Genomic DNA, 17,752 nt, shown 5'->3' on the forward strand with positions numbered 1-17,752 from the left:
AAGTTTTGATTGATTTAGATTGTCAGCTTGCCAGTATATTTTAGTTTTTTTATTAACCTTAAAAAACAATAACTCAACGAACTATTTCGATGTAGGTGCGATTGCTTAACAGATTCTGGCTGGGCAGCTTATGTTCAGCAAGGAGAGTGCAATCCGGGACTCTATTGCGTACGTTGTTGTGGTTGTAAAACAGAGTCCGTTGATCGCGACTCGGATCCCCGAACGTAATGAGATGCGGCCGTTGTACTTGGATTTCAGTGCCGTTATCCACCTGGATCCTTGCGGACCCGTCGTTAAGAATGATGATTCCATCATCTACGTGGGTGATTATTTCCAGGTTGCTCGGCTGGATTTCACAGGTTGCTGCCGTGCCACCTGCATGGAGCTCTTTGGCACATGAACTCTCTAATGCCAGACGACCAAAAGGTGGCTCCAGGTGAAGCGGTTGCAAACTCTGCAGTGTGTGGGTTTTTCCATCGCATTCGGCTATGACGTTGTCAGGCAATCGCAATATGAAATTCTTGTGAATGACGGATAAATCGTAATTTTTCTGCAAGCTTGTTTAATATGATTTAAATCCAAAAAAAAAAAAAATTTTTTTTTTTTTTTTTTTTTTTTTGTTTTTTTTTTTTACGTTGGCGCCAATTAATATGTTGCTGGTCCAGCGATGAACTAGGCGCAGGTCCAGCGTTGATCGGGTATTTATAGTCTTAATCAATAAGTTGCTGGTCCAGCTATGAGCTAGGCGTCGGTGGCAGGTCCAGCGTTGATCGGGTAATTATAATCTTCTTATGATGATTATGTTGGAGGGTTTGACTTCACCCCCTTTTCTATTAACTGGCCTTGTGGCTCAGCAATGATCAGAAATATAACAATTTGATTACGGCGGTGTGCCGGAGTAGTGCGGGTTTATTCTTCAAACTTCAATGCAAAACTGATTTTTAGCTACATAGAATATTTCACTTAAGCTAAGCCAAAACTCGCATCACACCACAATGTCATGGTCGGCAAGCCGACTCAGCAATCTTAGGCAATAACGGAAACTCTTGCAGTAAACAAAAGTATCTGGTTACCGCCGCTGACCATTGCAGTTATAGCGCGCTGATACAAAGTATGCAGTGTCGCAATTGCGAGGGCTGTTTCTTAACTTACGAAACACGCGATAGCGAGGGTTGGTTATAAACTTATGAAATACCCTATATTAAATGTTATGTGTTAACTTACATGCATACGTATGTGTATGCAAATGTATGTGCTGCTGTGCGAAATGATTGTTCGCTTTGGTGCTGCTCATGTACTCTTTGTTAGTTACTCTTTGAGTGTCTTTTAAACTTCCGGCTATCCTAAATGTCTTACGTATTTGTTGTAACATCTTTTCCAGTTTCTGCGCTCTTTCTCATCAATTAGTTTAATTATTAACTTTGTATTAATTTATGATTTTCTTTAATTATAATATAACATTCAAAACGACGAGTAAAACTCACAATGTCTTTAAATGGTAATAATTTAATAGTGATTTTGAAAAGAAAGTCAGACCAAGCAGTTAGCGTTACTGCTTTACAAATGTCTTATGATATTAAATTATGTTCTGGAATTATTTGGAGTTCAATTTACTATTATATAGATAAGGCTTAAATTATTAAATTTTAGTTTAGGTAAGTAAAAAGTTTTAAGAATACAATATAAACAAGTGTAATTGGGTTTGTGTGTAAGAGCATTTTATATATTTTGAAAAAGTTGCGCCATTACTTGGTCCTATATCGATAAGTTTTGATTGATTTAGATTGTCAGCTTGCCAGTATATTTTAGTTTTTTTATTAACCTTAAAAAACAATAACTCAACGAACTATTTCGATGTAGGTGCGATTGCTTAACAGATTTTCTATCGATTACACCCAACGATATATTTGGGTATTTAGAAAATACTTTTGACATCGATACATTGTACTATCGATGTGAATTGCACGCATAGCGTTGATGTTTATTGAATTTGCTGGTTGAATATGGATATTGGCGAACTGTTGGCGTTTAAGGTAAGTACGTGCAATAAGAGGATACATGATGCACTAACGAGTCCCTTATGCTTGTAAATAACATCAGCCCGAGCAGACACCAAAGCGACCACATGAGGACGACGATGATTTCGCGCTGCCCGAGCCGGCGCCTAACGATATTGGAAAACGGGGCGGCGGCGGCGATGAAAAGGCCAAGCGAATGCGTCGCATTGCGGATGCCAAGGAAACAGCCAACTACAAAAAGCTACATGAGGGAAATTCGGGCTCAGGGTCAGCCGGCAGTACATTTGAATTTGATCCTGAGTTGACGGAGGAGGAACGCCTCAACATACTGAAATATGTGGAGAACGAAGATGCAGAAGGCGATGTACTGGACGAGCAAGGCCTTAAAAAGTTAATACTCGTGTTTGAAAAGCGTAACCTGAAGAACCAAGAAATGCGTATAAAGTTTTCTGACAATCCAGAGAAATTCATGGAGTCTGAACTTGATTTGCACACAGTCATACAGGAGCTGAAAGCAGTGGCAACAGTACCAGATCTTTATCCCTTGTTGGTAGAGCTACACGGCCTGCACAGTCTCCTAGAGCTGCTGGCACATCAGAACACAGACATTGCCGTTGCTGTTGTCGATCTGCTGCAAGAAGTCACAGACGTCGATATTCTGGGCGAGAGCAGTGATGGAGCAGAGTCATTAATTGATGCCTTACGAAAGGAACAAATCTGTGCATTGTTAGTTCAGAATCTGGAACGCCTTAACGAGCAGGTGAAAGAGGAATCTGATGGCGTACACAATACGCTGGCTATTGTAGAGAATTTGACCGAAATTGATGGCGAGTTTGTGCGCGAGGCGGCCACACAGGGTCTGCTGGCCTGGATACTTAAGCGACTCAAGGGCAAGTCGCCCTTTGATCCGAACAAATTATACTGCAGCGAGATATTGTCCATACTAATACAAACGGAAAACGAGAATCGTCTCCTGCTTGGTACACTGGACGGTGTCGATGTTCTGCTGCAGCAGCTAGCTATATACAAACGTCACGATCCCGCCAGCAATGAGGAACAGGAGTATATGTCGAATCTGTTCAATTGCCTGTGCTCAGCGCTGATGGCACGAGAAAATCGTGATCGTTTCCTGAATGGTGAGGGTTTGCAGCTAATGAATCTGATGCTGCGCGAAAAGAAGATGTCGCGCAATGGCTCACTTAAGGTGCTCGATCATGCCATGGCCGGTCCAGACGGGCGAGAGAACTGCAACAAGTTTGTTGAGATTCTTGGCCTACGCACCATATTTCCGCTGTTTATGAAAACTCCCAAGCGCAACAAACAGCGCTTGCTATCCGTCGACGAGCACGAGGAACATGTTTGCTCTGTGATTGCATCAATGCTGCGCAACTGCAAGGGTACACAGCGCCAACGTATGTTGGCCAAATTCACGGAGAACGATCACGAGAAGGTAGATCGTCTGCTGGAGCTCCATCTCAAGTATTTGGCCAAGGTGGAAGCCATCGACAAAGAAATAGATCAACAACCAAAGGTTAGTGGCTTATTCTAATTATTATTAGCAAGATCAATTTTATTTTGAATCAAGTGGGAAGGCAAAAAGTTAGAATTTTGAATAATTTCATGTTGTGCAAAAGAAAAATTCAATTTATAAATAATATTTTCAGGATGCCGCCATAGATGAAGATGAGGAGGCGGAGAACAACTATATAAAGCGCTTAACTGGAGGTCTGTTCACCCTGCAGCGTATCGACTACATCCTGCTAGAGGTCAGCGCCACCACTGAATCGGTGAAGCAGCGTGTCCTACAAATCTTAAACTTACGAGGTGCCTCCATGAAGACTATTCGAAGCATAATGCGAGGTAAGAAATAATTAATATAATATATATAAATATGTTAAAATCCCAATATCATTGTAGAATATGCTGGTAATTTGGGCGACGGCGACACTGAATGGCGAGAACAGGAGCAGACGCATATACTTTCATTAGTCGATCGATTCTGATGTAACTCTCTCCCTCTACATTGACCAGAGTATATGATAACATTAACTAAATAAAAAAATGTCCGTTCTAATATTTTTCTTACATTTTTAGTTTTAAAATTTAGACAACGCGTGCAGGGCTTCAGAAGTTGAGCGTGTTTTGATTGCATGCTCTCGCCTCAAGCTAATTTTCCATGTTCGTACAGATTATAGTCACATTATGGTTTCGGCTTTGAGTTTGTATGTGATATATTCCTTTCAATCGCTGACTTTTTACTTCTACGTGCTGTGTATGGTAAGCATTTTTTTAGTCTTGCATTGCCAACTACTTGCGCAGAATTCCATCTTGATAGCTTTTAAGTAAAAATTGACTTAAATTGACGATATTCGGTTAAATGTTTTCTAACCTTTTTAAATTAATTTTGACATCGAAATATTAATTGGGTATTTAAGTGACAGAGTGGTTCTGTTTATTTCTTTTTGCATATTTGGCCGCCTTTACCCCCCTCCTTTTCCCTGAAGAAACGTATATTAGTTGATTCAAAATATAAATAAGATAAAAGTTAAGCGATCTACAAATACAAATTATGAGTTAAGATTTTAAACAGCCGAATTACCAAATAAAGTTCTACTGTTTTGTAATATTGCATTTTAATTTAAAGCGAATTAATTTAAATTGCGTAATACACGACTCACTACTTTTTAAGCAGTTCGTAGATAAATAAATGAAATCTGTTTTGCAAAAATCACGTTCAACGTTAGGATCAACAGATCAGCTGATGCTGCTGGATTACTAATATATATTTAACTTTCGTGCAAATATCAATACATTTTTTAACGCTCTGTTTTATAGGTGCAAAAATTGTAGCTCTTAGGATTATTCGAAGTAACATAATATTATGACGTTGGTTGTTGAAAATTCGCAACAATGACGAGACAAGAGCTTATTTTCATCTTATGTGTAATAACGATTTTTGCAAAATTGTTCAATTCTTTTAATTCGATCAATCGAAATTAAATATTACTAGCTACTAAGCGTTGGGTAATAGTAGTAGTTTATAGAAATTGTGTCTAATTTGTTGAGATGTGTTTTTGTGTTCGTGTTGTCGTTCTTGTTTGTGTTCTACGTGGGCTGTATGGTTGACTTAGCCTTGTATTGGAAGGATTTACTTCTGTGCATCAGGAATCTCAAAGTTAACATCCATATTCATTTCACGAGCCAAGGAAACAATTTGTGCCATATGCACAGCCATGTCGGCGGCCTTGTCCAAATCATCTCGGGCCAAGATCTTCAATCCTGAATTACGGATCAATTCACGAGCCTCCTTTACTTTAGTACCCTACAAGCAGACATCAGTTAGTTAGAGCATATAATTGTGTCTTATGTAAACCTGTAGAACTCACCTGCAAGCGCACTACAATAGGTAAGTTAAGGTTCAGATCTTTTGCAGCGGATATAATACCCTCTGCAATAACATCGCAACGCATAATGCCACCGAAAATATTAACCAACAAGCACATGACCTTCTTGTCTGAAGTAATAATCTTGAATGCCGCCTTAACAGCCTCAGCTGTGGCGCCACCGCCAACATCAAGGAAGTTGGCGGGTTCACCACCATACAATTTAATAATGTCCATGGTGGCCATGGCCAAGCCAGCACCGTTAACCATGCAGCCGATGGTGCCATCTAGGGCAATGTAATTCAGATTGTATTTGGCAGCTTCCACCTCTTTGGGATCCTCCTGGGTCCAGTCCCGCATGCTGAATAGCTCCTTTTGACGGAATTCCGCGTTGTCATCAAAACGCAATTTGGCATCCAGGGCAAAGACTACAATTGACAATTGACATTAAACAATTGATTTCAAATTTGATTACGATTTGTATTTAACAATGGATATTTTTCAAAATTGTTTTAGTAAAATTAGTAATTTGGTAGGTTAGATATTATGTAGTGTGATTTCAAGTGACACCACATATATAAAGTTAGTACTTACAGCCTTTATAAGCCAACATCATGCAGCATTATTGAGGTAATCATGATATAGATGAATTATGAGTTAGTCAAGGAGAGATGGCAATGTTTTAGCAGAGTTAGTTAAAAGTGAAAGTTAGGCAAACCAACTACTTACAGCCAGTCATGGCATCTTCAGCATAGGGATTAATCTCAACCAAGAGTGCATCCTTCTGCACAAACAGCTTATAGAGGTTAAGGAGCATTTCGACGTGTTCGCCAGAAGATTCACCGCCTAGACCGACCTTTTCGATGATACGGCAGGCCTGCTCTTTGGTGAGTCCCTTAACAATATCAATGGGCTCATAAAGAATGGCATCGGGATTCTCTTTGGCAACTTCTTCGATATCAACACCACCCTCCTTGGACGCGATTAGTACGGGCCCCTGGTGGCAATGAAAATTAACAATAAATCGGACTTAATGCAAATTTGTGTATGAAGTGATTTTGGAACTTACGTTGAAAGCGCGCTCCATCATGACAGCGAAATAGAATTCACGACGTGGAAACTTTCTCTCGGCAACCATTACCTTCTTACAGATCCGACCAGCTTCGCCGGTTTGCTTTGTGATTAACAGCTGATCGATCATTTTCGAGGCAATTTCCTCTGCTGACTTCGGACTGGACAATAGACAAATATTATTAGTACAAGCTTTGACAAGTTATAATTATTGCACTTACTTGAAAACAACACGAACACCGCCCTTAAGGCCATTCTTAAATGTGCCTTTACCACGTCCGCCAGCAAGAACTTGGGCCTTAAGCACCAGATTATCTGTCTTCAGTTTTTTGGCTATATCATGGGCTTCTTTGCCATTCTTCGCAACAGCGAAACTGAAAAAAAAAAAAAAAAACAAAAATGAATCATCAGCAATCAGAAAGGTTATTGTACCCAAAACATAGCTAATGATGTCTACGTCAACGATGCTTATCAGAGCAATAATTCAAAGTCCATATTGTATAAAAATGAAGTGCGAATATAATCTACATAAGTATTTGTTACCTCAAAGTTTTTTTTTTCAGAAAAGTATATTTTAAAAATATAACTTTTGCCTATTAATTTTTAAATAGATTAAAATATTAAACAAGTCTCAAGAACTCTCATTGCATTAACAGCTATATTAATATTTATTGAGTACCTAATTTAATTTTAATATTTTAAAGTATAAAAACCCAGGTTGTAAAATGTATTTACTAAATTTGACCATATTTTCTTATCAACAATTCATGAGCTTTCGGTTTATACTAGAGTTTGCATTAAATCAAATGCAAATCATAATCTTATTTGATTTTTTATATATGTAAAAATAAATGATTGGAATGCAAAAGGCAAAGTCCGTGAAACAGTTGCCGGAACATTTGTTTGTACTTTGTACCTCATTTTATATTATTTATATATTTTATTTTTGCTTTGCACTTACCGAGGCGTCGGGATGTTATTTTCGTTGAGCAGCGTATATGAGACATGTTCCTGAACATTTAGGTTCCTCATCTGCTGCAGCCCAACTGGAGTGTATTTGACGATCTGCAAGTGAGAGGAAGAATATTACGGTATTAGGTAGAAAGTCACGAGTTTCTGAAAACAAAACGGGTTCATAGCATGACGCATGAAACAAACTTGAAATTATGTCTGTAGATCATAAACAAAATCCAATTTTCGCAAGCAAAGTTTAAGTTGAGGGAGACGCGACATTAACGGCAGTTGTTGATGTTAATCAGATCTAATTCGCATAGATTAAGTTTTTAATTAGTGGGCTCGGCAGCGATAGCAACAGTTGTCAAATATACCCACTGTTCATTGATAAAAACAAATTCATTGTAGATTTGTCGTTCAAGGTCTAATTATTATCTTAAACCGAGGTGACCATTGCGTCACACACATACACACGCAGATTTTCTTACGCATAAAAAAAAAACAAATTGATCGCAAAGACCGTCAGTCAGGTGGCTTTTTGTGCAGCACTCTCACGAGAGCAGTGTTCACCTTGTCAATTTGTTGTTGGATTTTACTGCTCTTTTTTGCAATTATGTAAAAGTACCACGACTAATTGTGCATTTGTCAGCGCATTAGTACACTTACCTTTGCCACTGTTTTGGGGCCTAATGTTTCAACTAAGGTACCCCCTGCACGCGCCAAAATAAAAGCCATTTTTCGTCTAAAATGTATAAAACTAATATAAATTTGTTGCCACTTATTCCAACACAATCAACTACTCACTTCGGTCGCCTTCTAATATGTATTCATTTATTTAACTTGTTATCGATTTTATTTTTAGTATATTTTATACGGGCACACAACTGTAATATATCGTCTTGTCGATAGACAGTTAAGTCGTTACTCGACTGATGCAAATCGAGTAACTTGTTAATGTGAGTATAGGTGATTTTAAATAATTCTATAGCTAACAAAATAATTTGCAGTTTTTGTGTGTAAAGAGTTCTTGTTATAACCGACGTTTTTATTATGCTGCGCTATTAGCGAATACCGTCAAATTCAGTGTCGCCTATCGGATGTATCGATATTAAGCTCGTGATTGTGTTCGTACTGACGCGCGAAATTATCAAATATAAACACAGATATCACTTCATATAGATGGCATACGGCTCAACGCATTAAGCAATTTAGTTTTTATGTACGATAACGTAACTTAATAATATTTTGTATTCACGTTTTGATAATAACGAATAATTGAATTAGATACAACTCGACTAGATGTGGACAAAATATGGATCATCAGATTTGTCAATCCTACTATATGACTTACAATCTACTGTCGCAAATGCCATATCACAGCAATTCCTCGAACTATGCGATTGCGAACTTGAGTGGATATGCAAATTTGACATCAAGTCAAAATGTACAGCATAATGTACAAAAAGAAGGACTTATTATTGAAAACCTACTTGCCCATATGGGTATGCTGAAATATCAATTGAAGTGTGAGCAGGATGCAAGAAGTGAGCAAGCATTTCAGCTGAAGAGAGTTTTACAACAACAGCACAACTCGCTTGAATATAACAAAAAGCTGACTGATATGTTGAAATCTACCATGCATGAGCTTTCTGAGCTCAAATTACAGTTGAAATCTGCAAAATTGGAAGAAACAACACAGCTGAAAGCTGTTTTACAAAATGAAAAGAATTTGATTGCGGCTAACCGAAAGCTGCTTGCTGAGAATGCTATGCTAACGGAGTCACTGAAAGATAACAAAATACAGCTATCCAGTGATAAATTAAAGCCACAACCACAAATTTCAAGGGTAAGAGCACAGATGAATTCACTTTATTATTCATTAATATTTTTTTAGCTGAAAGACAATCTAAGCCGAGCCGATTCTGAACTGCAGCAGTGCCAGGCGCAAGTGAATGCATTAACTGCAATCAACGAAATGCTAATTGCTGGCAATGAAAAACGCGACGAAAGAATTGCAGATTATAAGCGAAAACTGCAAAATTACATCAACCTCAGCCCATCATTGGTCTCTGAAACTGTGTTGGCAGACAATGCCATCGCTCAGATAAGTAGCCCATGCACTGCTCTAGGAGCTGAGAACTGTTTGGGTGGGTGACCAAGGTGATGAATGTTTTTATTCAGAAATATTTATATATTGTTTTTTTTTTTTTGAAGGCACCTGGCTGTGCGTGTCCTGTGGCACCAATGCATCAACTGTTCATAATCAAACTTATGCCGAGTTTCGCCGCCGCTTATGTGAAGTTCATAAGGAATCTATTGACCTGAATCTGTGAAAAGCATTAAAAATGAACCTATCTGGAATACTGTTTAATGAATATTTATTATATATATCTATAATATATATATATATATATATATGTATATCTATATATATAAAATTAGACTTATGCCTAAAAAGCTCTTCATCCAAAGATCTCTACAAAATTTTGATTAATTAATTGTAAACTAAAGTAATTGTGCAGATCCTTAAAGAAAATTTTATTATTAATTAAATATTGTTTGTTGTTAAAGTCTACAACTACACAAATTATAAACTAATTGTTCCCGAGCCAGCCAGAAAATTAAACAGATAATCGAAAGAGCATTAAAACTGTAACTAGTGAATTCCTTATAAATTCCTCTACACTTCGATTACATTTATCAAAACTGAATTAGTTTTGTTTGTTGGGTCGTTCACTGAGAACCTTCTCTATAGATACGTTTATAATCGCGTGATTATATAGATATATGTCTAAACCTGCGTCGGTTGAGCCCGACTGCCAAATTGTTTGTTATTGAATTTTTTATTTTTGTTTACTTTTTATTTATTCTTTTTTTTTGGATTTTACATTGCTTGTTATGGTTGGACATACAAAAAAAAAAGGTTACATCATCACATACATTTAACATACATACAAGAGAATAAATTAGTTTAATAATTGTAGTAATTATACAAATGAGCATAAGTTATTAGCTGAGTTCTCAATATGTTTAAAGTACACTGAAAGAAAGCACGCCGCATTAGCGCGCACTTCGTTTGGCGTGCTTCATATAGAGTGTACGTAATTATTTAAACTTGAAGGACGAAATTACGAAAATTGGGCAAATGCTTCACTTGAATTGGCTTTGACATAAATATGAAATCAACCGCGGTATTGATTCGCTGCCAGCCATCGAGTGAAGCAAATGCATTTTCATGACACCGACAGGGCGCATGGCTCAGATGTATAGATCCCGACCCTGTAGCACAGTGTAGGATCAGTACTAATACATGAGCATGGGCTATGTCAGCCTGATATACAGATAGAATACAATATAAATATATTTATAACATTGCAATGCTTTAGGTTTACATTTTCCATTGAACTCTGTGCGGAAAACACAATGAAAAATGTCGATAGAAAAAGAAATTTTCAGAAAATTTACAAATGCAGCTCGAAATCAAGTTGGTTATATAGCGAATGTTTGGCCAAGCTTTTGGGATAGAGTCAAAAGCAAAGAACCAAGCATTCGATATATAACAAAACAAATTGATTTCAAACCTTACGAACTTGATGATGTTGTGGGAATCACATATAACGAACAAACGTACGAACATACACTAAACACTTAACACATATTTATCACATAGATTTACGAACTAAGACAAAGACTAACACGGAACGAAACGAACATAAAACACATTAAAAACTAACATTCGAAATTTCATTTCTGTTTTAAAAACAAAAAACTGCATGCCGTCGATTGAAATGAATGTAAAACTTGAGCCTGGTGCCAGACCGGCGCTTCCCTTAGCTCAGCTCCTCCGCTCTCCAGCTCTCCAGCTCTCCAGCTCTCCAGCTCTTCAGCTCTTCAATAATACTCCAAATTCTCTTCAATCATCTGCAGCACACGCTGCCGTCCGATTTTGTTCCAGAATACATGTGGCTCGGCTGAGCCCGTCACGCTACGTGGCCCGCTATAAAATGAATATTGCAAATTGATTAGATTTTCAGATTTTATGAGAGGGTTGTTTAACAAATTTCTAGCAGCTCAAAAAACTATTTATATTAATTTTAATAAATTAATAATAATTCATGCTATAAAATTCCTGTTGCAATTTATAAGATTCTAGACGTTGTGCGAGGGTCGTCTAAAAAGTTTCTAGGCTAATAATAAATATACCAAATATATTTCGATTTATGTCTTTGTATCTTTCTTACGTTATAAGATAAATATAGAAAATTTATGAAGTTTTGTGATATTTACGTGGACAGTATCAAGAGAAGTCAACCCGACATAAATTTGATACGGACAAATATTCATTTAAACATAGCTCAAGTTAGATTCACACTTACTTCTGGAAGCAATCGAATCGTACGATGCCATTCTCGTTGATCAGACAGGAATGTATATCAATAACTTTGAGGTGTCGCCCCTCGTTGCGTATAAACTTGTTGAAGCGCGACACCTTGTCGCATGTCTGCTTGTCGTGGCGATAGTTGGCCAGCGGTGCCAGCGTGGTCAGCACAGGTACAAATCTCCGGCTATGCATCTCCTTCACCAGCTGACGGAAATCGTGCTCGATCTGCACTAACGGCCTGCCACGCATTATATCCACGGAGCCGATATTGACGATGATTTGCGTCATCTCCGGCAGCTCAACCAGTCGCAGACGTTGCCTCGCCGCATTGATCGTCTGTCCAGAGATGCAGAGTCCAGACTGCAGCACCTTCTCGTCTATTTATGGGTCGATGCGAAACCAAACACATGAGCACTCAAATATCAATACCAAGGTACAATCCATGTTACACTTACACTTCTTGAAACGGCACTTCAGCTCCATGCGTGCCAGATACAACAAGAAGTCGTCGCCCAACAGTGGAAAGTCCAATAGATATGCATCATAGTCCGAGTTGATGGTGAACATGGAGTCATGTTGCGATGGACATGACAACGTTGTTGGCGTGGGTGTAAAATCAGTTCGCCTCTTGTGTGTATACTCCTCCAGGTGTTTCAACTGCTGAACTGCTTGATGTTGCTGTTGCTGCTGCTGTTGCTGTTGTTGTTGTTGCTGCTGATGCTCTGCCGGCGAAGCTGCCTGTAACTGTGCAGGATTCAGAGTATTCGAGTAGATGTTGTGGTTGTTGTTGCTGTTGCTGTTCTTGAGAGCATTGAGCTGCGGTAGCTGATACTGATTGTTGCTGCAAATGCAAAATGAGTTGAATTAAATCAGATGAATATATAGATATATAAAAGCAATGGGAACTTATCATATTGAATTGGAATGTAACTATGTAACTATGTGTCTATGTTTTATGATTATACAATAATTATCTATTGACAATATATGTGACAGGCAGAAGGAGGCGTGGCAGATTACATGGAGCATATATGTGTTTATAAAGGAAGATCGATATAACAGCTATGCGCAGCATTAAGGGTATATCATAGTCGGGCACTCCCGACCTTTTATGCTATTGGCAAAGTTAATTTTATTTTCTATGGCAAATTTCCAAATGATTATAAGTATTTTTATTAATTTTTATACAATACTATCAGCTATAGCTAAGGTTATTATTTAAGAAATCCCTTTGAATCTTACTTCCACTGAAGTGTGATTATAAATGCAAATTGGACATATACAATTAATTGCATGATCAAAGGATTTTATATATATTATGCCCATTTGGAGTTGCTTTAGTTGCTCCTACAGTTCACTTACAGATGTTTCCAGTTGTCCTGATAGACACCGTTGGGCGCCAATGCAGCAGCCGTGGCCAGGGGCTGCAGCGTGGCCATCTTGACAGCTGGCGGCTTCTCACTCGAGTTGAGATTTGCATTGAAGTTCGACGACATTCGCCGATTGTAATGTGAGCGCCACAGACGTGGCGGCTCCAGTGAGTGCACCATGTTGTTGTTGTGGTTGTTGTTGTAGTTGTTGTTGTTGTTGTTGTTGTTGTTGTAGCTATTTCGACTTTCACGTTGGCGCTGCTGCAATATCATCTCGTGAAGATGGCGGGTCTCCTCAGTGGGCTTGATGTTAAAGATGCGCTTACCGGACTCACAGCATTCGGCCGTGACGTGGGGTATGGTTAGCAGAAAGTCTGTGATGTTGTCGTGCACCGGAAAAGCAGTGCCCGTCAATTGTCGATATTCATCTATATATATTATTAAATTAAATCATATCAAAAGATCTGATAAAAAAGGCAATAAATTTGGCTTATATATCCAAGACAAAAAAGTAAAGAAAATTTCTCTTAGAAATAAATTCTTCAACTGACTTAGTGAGCAAACGAATTTTTTCAGTTTCCACTAGACGCAGTGAAAAATGAGTGGAAAATACGTCCATTTCTAACTTTATAAAAGAAATATGTCCTAAATGGAAAATTCATTACTCCAACAGTTAAGTAACAACAAATAAAATTAGAAATGAACTATGGAGCTTAAGGTAATGTTATTCATAATAATTAATCATATATATTGAAAAAATATATATATAAAATATATGTATAGCTAAGATTTCTGGCTTGGATCGGAACTTACTTTTGATGCTCGATATCGTGATACCATTCTGGGCATTAGCCAGCAGTATGGCGCGTATTTCAGCATCAATATCGGGGTACTCGTCGCGCACCCCCAAATAGGTATTATCCATGATGGTCATGTCGGAGCCGATGGTACTCGATATTAAGGTCGATGAGAAGAGCCTCGCTACAATTTGCAGCTCCTGCTCTGCCGCTTCTGCCTCCTTCGAGCTGATGCGGACGCCAAGTGCCGACTGTGGCTGAGCTGCTGTCCGAGCACTCGCCAAAGCTTGGCGTGCTGTGAAAATCCTCTTGAACTTGCGCAAATAGGTAACTTCCTCGTGCTTAATGGAGCAGTCCGCGTGGACAAAATTGCATTGCCCAGGGCCACGTTGTTGTTTTTGCTGCTGGCGTTGGCGTTGGCGGTGGTGTTGGTGCAGTTTGATCAGCCAGTGCTGAAAACACGTGGTTAGCTTTTTTTTCAATGCCGTCAGGCGCTGGTTGTAAGTGTTCGGCACGCTGTTAAATTCACTTCTGAATGTCGCCATCGCTATGACGAAAATGAGTTCCTCCATTCTCTGCTGCTGCCATGTGCTGCACTCAATTATTCTCACGCTCTCTTTTCAGACATCTTCTTTTTTGGAGACTTTTTCGTTGTGCATGTATTGGTGGCGATCAATGTAATTTGGCAAGTGCGGGAATATATTTACTGTAACTCATGCTTTTGCTGATTTGTCCGTGCTGTAGGGTGCCTCACTAATTGAGTGCAATAAATTAAGTATTTAACTTTTGGCTTTTAGATGTACAAACATGAATGAAGAGTGTGTATGTAATAAATATGGTGTACCGCACTGTTTGATGTTAAATAATAGAGCAGTCATTTTTATATGGGAAAATTACCTACGCATATGTATGTACGTATTTATTTACCTATGCATATGCATGTACACATGTGTTAAATGTAGTACATACATATGTTTGTATGTATTAATCTAAAAGATTTTGCAAGTATGAGAATAGAAAAACTGAATTTGATCAGATTGAGTGCTTTGACTGCATTTAGCATGGGCGTGTCTCAGAATATGAAATTAAATAACATGGAGCCGTGGCATATATTTGACAAAAATACATATGTACATAAACAAGTACATATGTATGTAAGCATGTATTGCATACTGCACTGTTGGTGGCCTGTTTGCCTGTAGTAGGGAGCATCACTACATGAAATAAATTTGGAATATATTTGGTATATACATACATATGTATATACATATGTACGTGTAAGCTTATACCTCAAATTCTCTCCATTCATCTTTCGGCGTGTGCATGTTTTGGAGACTTTTGCGTGCTTTTGTTTGAATCAATCAGTGTGGACATGGAATAACTGTACTTCATCAGCATGCGTGCTTAAACTGTCTATTACTTGAGCTGGGGTGTCTCAACATTTATAATTAAGAATACTTTTTATACTTTTTTTCTATTTATTAATATTCTAGTAAAATAATTTTATAGTTTAAATAAACTTGAATACTACGTTAATAAGAATTTTTATATTTAATTTTAGTCATTTTTTAAGCTCAGAAAAGTTCTTAGAAATTAAATTTTTGCTTGTAAAACAGTTGAGGCACGTAGCTAGGCATGAATTTTTCAACATTTTGGTCGTAAAAACAAAATTACCTGGCAATTAAGTCATAAAAAAGCGGTAAACGGAAAATAGGCGAATATACAACAATTTTGGTCGATCATTTTTATGTTCCGCCAGATAGGCAAATTTTAAGCATTAGGAATATATCTTAAATACTTATTTTTAGTGTATTATCATTATTATTATGTGCGATAAGTCGCTATAATTGAAAGCAATTGCCACCTTTAGGCGTATAAAAAATTTGGATTCAGCTGCTTATGAAATGCGATGAGTTTTCTTCAAAACGCAACGAGATGTTTGGCAGCTGGTTTTTCCAGCTCTTCAAGCAGATAACGTTAAAAACATTAAGCAATTATGCTTTAATAAAAATACCACGTGCAGCGCCAATCTTGAAGTTGACTACCGTATAATAAGATACCCCTCTCTCTCCCTCCCTCTGTCTAACTCCACAGATGATTATCGAATAATTTCACCTGCTTGGCTGTGGAGGATACCAGACAGCTTTGATGGATGGTAGAGACACCCTCTCGGACAGTGGCTCACGAATCAGGAAAGAAAGGAAATACATTGGACGTCAGGGAGAGAAAGATAGAGGGGGGGGGGGGGGGTGGGGTAGCGGGCTCTTGCTTTAAGCCCATCTACCAAATCTCTTAATTGCAAAGGAAGCTGCAGCGACGTGCCAAGCGATAACGAAATGGGCATGGCACAGGAGCTGGACCATTTTCACATGTTTGCTTTTCGACTTCGATTGGTATTTGGCAATGTAATCCCCCTTCAATCTATGTGGCGTAAGGGGAAATTTATGCACTCAATTCGCTTGAGGTGTAAATCAGGAAAATGTTCAAGGAAAGTTTCGTATTGCTCACAAATATTTTGATGGCTGTAAAGTGGATTAGTTGTGCTCGGATTGAGAGGCAGGTGAAAGCTTTCGGAAATAGAGCCTTCTCTGAGGAATATATCCTATACATTTGAATCATACAGAAACATATTTGATATTATTATTCATAGCTATCAAACATGTCAATCCATCATCCATCATCACTTAAGTAAGCAGTCGGTTAGTTAATTAGCTTGACAATGTATGAGTTTTTCAATCATTCATCAAATGAATCAGTCAGTCAATCACCTAATTAGAGCATTCATTCTTGAGACATTCTTAACTAGTAAATCAAGCAGATATTTAGTCATACTATAGCCTAGACGTTTGTCTTAATTTATAAGTCAATTGATCAGTTGGCGAGTCAGGCAATCAATCATTCACTCACAGAGTCAATCATTTGAAAAGCTATCACTTAATCGTTCGGCTAGTCACGTGGGCAGTCAATTAGACTATTAGCTAGTTAGTCAACACGTTATTTAGTTGCTCATCAACCAGTCAAACTGTTATCAAGCAATTAATTACTCGATCGATTGAGTCAATCAATGGATCATTTAGTCAATCACTCAGTTCCTCATTCAATCAGTTTCTTTGTTGCTAAAGACCATCATTCAATCAAACAAGCATCAATGGCTCGCTCAATCAATCAGTCATGGAATCAATCAATTGCTCACTTAGTCGGTCAATCACTTAATTAATCATTCAATCTGTTATTCAGTTGGTCAAGAACATCAGTCAGTCAAAAAATCATCAATCAGTTACTGGGTCAATCAACTGATCAGTTAGTCTGTCAATCACTCAGTTCCTCATTGAATCAGTTGTTAACTTGCTCAAGATCATCAATCAGTCAAAACATCATCCAGCAGATGCCACTCAGCCGCTACGTCATTCAGCTGTTCAAGACCATCAGACAATCAGTCAGACCGTAACTCAGTCAATCAATCAGTTAGTCAATTACTAATTCAGTCAATCTGTCAATCACTACGTTGCTGTTCTGATAGAAGATTTGTTTGGTTGACAGATTTGCGGGAGTGCGTTGTAGCTTTATTCGTTTGCCGCCTCGACGCATGGGCGACACTTGCACGATTCAGCAAATTCGCATAAATTATGCAGCTACCCGACCATAGGGGGCGGCACTCACAAATATCCAAATAGTTGCAATTACTTAACTCAATTTATGCAAACGAACTTTGTTATTGGAATGTCGGAATGTTGGAATGTTGTGGGTGGCCGACACCTGCTGTCGCCTGTTGCGTTCG

The 17,752-nt window shown here is 38.2% G+C and overlaps 4 protein-coding genes across 8 annotated transcripts; 2 read left to right on the forward strand and 2 right to left on the reverse strand.

The window, feature by feature from the left end:
- Positions 1 to 1,935: 1,935 nt before the first annotated feature.
- Positions 1,936 to 4,036, forward strand: LOC111601400 (beta-catenin-like protein 1). Its single transcript, XM_023317943.2, has 4 exons — positions 1,936 to 2,033; positions 2,101 to 3,549; positions 3,683 to 3,878; positions 3,936 to 4,036. The coding sequence occupies exons 1-4, from the start codon at positions 2,004 to 2,006 to the stop codon at positions 4,019 to 4,021; spliced, it is 1,761 nt and encodes a 586-aa protein (XP_023173711.1). The 5' UTR covers positions 1,936 to 2,003; the 3' UTR covers positions 4,022 to 4,036.
- LOC111601401 (succinate--CoA ligase [ADP-forming] subunit beta, mitochondrial) lies at positions 3,955 to 8,309 on the reverse strand. 5 transcript variants are annotated; one of them, XM_023317945.2, is made up of 12 exons: positions 8,231 to 8,305; positions 8,093 to 8,168; positions 7,434 to 7,537; positions 6,694 to 6,846; positions 6,471 to 6,633; positions 6,131 to 6,398; positions 5,996 to 5,998; positions 5,405 to 5,829; positions 5,171 to 5,340; positions 4,408 to 4,516; positions 4,105 to 4,353; positions 3,955 to 4,036 (listed from the first exon to the last, which is right to left on the reverse strand). In XM_023317945.2, the coding sequence occupies exons 2-10, from the start codon at positions 8,159 to 8,161 to the stop codon at positions 4,471 to 4,473; spliced, it is 1,401 nt and encodes a 466-aa protein (XP_023173713.1). In that variant the 5' UTR covers positions 8,162 to 8,168; positions 8,231 to 8,305; the 3' UTR covers positions 3,955 to 4,036; positions 4,105 to 4,353; positions 4,408 to 4,470. The 5 variants fall into 5 exon arrangements, with proteins under 5 accessions (XP_023173713.1, XP_023173715.1, XP_023173714.1 ...); XM_023317947.2 differs by lacking the exon at positions 5,996 to 5,998; XM_023317946.2 differs by lacking the exon at positions 8,231 to 8,305 and having other exon boundaries at positions 8,093 to 8,183.
- On the forward strand, positions 8,306 to 9,780 carry LOC111601402. Its single transcript, XM_023317950.2, has 5 exons — positions 8,306 to 8,382; positions 8,434 to 8,645; positions 8,711 to 9,272; positions 9,321 to 9,573; positions 9,641 to 9,780. Exons 3-5 carry the CDS (start codon positions 8,739 to 8,741, stop codon positions 9,757 to 9,759), a joined length of 906 nt encoding a protein of 301 aa, XP_023173718.2. The 5' UTR covers positions 8,306 to 8,382; positions 8,434 to 8,645; positions 8,711 to 8,738; the 3' UTR covers positions 9,760 to 9,780.
- A 1,225-nt stretch (positions 9,781 to 11,005) lies between these two features.
- On the reverse strand, positions 11,006 to 14,541 carry LOC111601507 (maternal effect protein oskar). The gene is made up of 5 exons (XM_023318101.2): positions 13,991 to 14,541; positions 13,170 to 13,605; positions 12,263 to 12,648; positions 11,803 to 12,184; positions 11,006 to 11,423 (listed from the first exon to the last, which is right to left on the reverse strand). The coding sequence occupies exons 1-5, from the start codon at positions 14,517 to 14,519 to the stop codon at positions 11,318 to 11,320; spliced, it is 1,839 nt and encodes a 612-aa protein (XP_023173869.2). The 5' UTR covers positions 14,520 to 14,541; the 3' UTR covers positions 11,006 to 11,317.
- Between the last annotated feature and the right edge of the window lie 3,211 nt (positions 14,542 to 17,752).

Source organism: Drosophila hydei, unplaced genomic scaffold (genome assembly GCF_003285905.1).
Source record: "Drosophila hydei strain 15085-1641.00,03,60 unplaced genomic scaffold, DhydRS2 tig00000063-arrow-pilon, whole genome shotgun sequence".
NCBI classification, from domain to species: domain Eukaryota; kingdom Metazoa; phylum Arthropoda; class Insecta; order Diptera; family Drosophilidae; genus Drosophila; species Drosophila hydei.

Coding starts and splice junctions, on each gene's coding strand:
- LOC111601400 (XM_023317943.2), top strand. CDS start 2,004: ATGGATATTGGCGAACTGTTGGCGTTTAAG. Junction 2,034..2,100: donor GCGAACTGTTGGCGTTTAAG/GTAAGTACGTGC, acceptor AAATAACATCAG/CCCGAGCAGACACCAAAGCG. Junction 3,550..3,682: donor AAATAGATCAACAACCAAAG/GTTAGTGGCTTA, acceptor TAATATTTTCAG/GATGCCGCCATAGATGAAGA.
- LOC111601401 (XM_023317945.2), bottom strand. CDS start 8,161: ATGGCTTTTATTTTGGCGCGTGCAGGGGGTACCTTAGTTGAAACATTA. Junction 7,538..8,092: donor GCCCCAAAACAGTGGCAAAG/GTAAGTGTACTA, acceptor TCTCACTTGCAG/ATCGTCAAATACACTCCAGT. Junction 5,341..5,404: donor CTATTGTAGTGCGCTTGCAG/GTGAGTTCTACA, acceptor GTCTGCTTGTAG/GGTACTAAAGTAAAGGAGGC.
- LOC111601402 (XM_023317950.2), top strand. CDS start 8,739: ATGGATCATCAGATTTGTCAATCCTACTATATGACTTACAATCTACTG. Junction 9,273..9,320: donor CACAACCACAAATTTCAAGG/GTAAGAGCACAG, acceptor ATATTTTTTTAG/CTGAAAGACAATCTAAGCCG. Junction 9,574..9,640: donor AGGAGCTGAGAACTGTTTGG/GTGGGTGACCAA, acceptor TTTTTTTTGAAG/GCACCTGGCTGTGCGTGTCC.
- LOC111601507 (XM_023318101.2), bottom strand. CDS start 14,519: ATGGCGACATTCAGAAGTGAATTTAACAGCGTGCCGAACACTTACAAC. Junction 12,649..13,169: donor CAGGACAACTGGAAACATCT/GTAAGTGAACTG, acceptor TTGCATTTGCAG/CAACAATCAGTATCAGCTAC. Junction 11,424..11,802: donor CGATTCGATTGCTTCCAGAA/GTAAGTGTGAAT, acceptor TTCATTTTATAG/CGGGCCACGTAGCGTGACGG.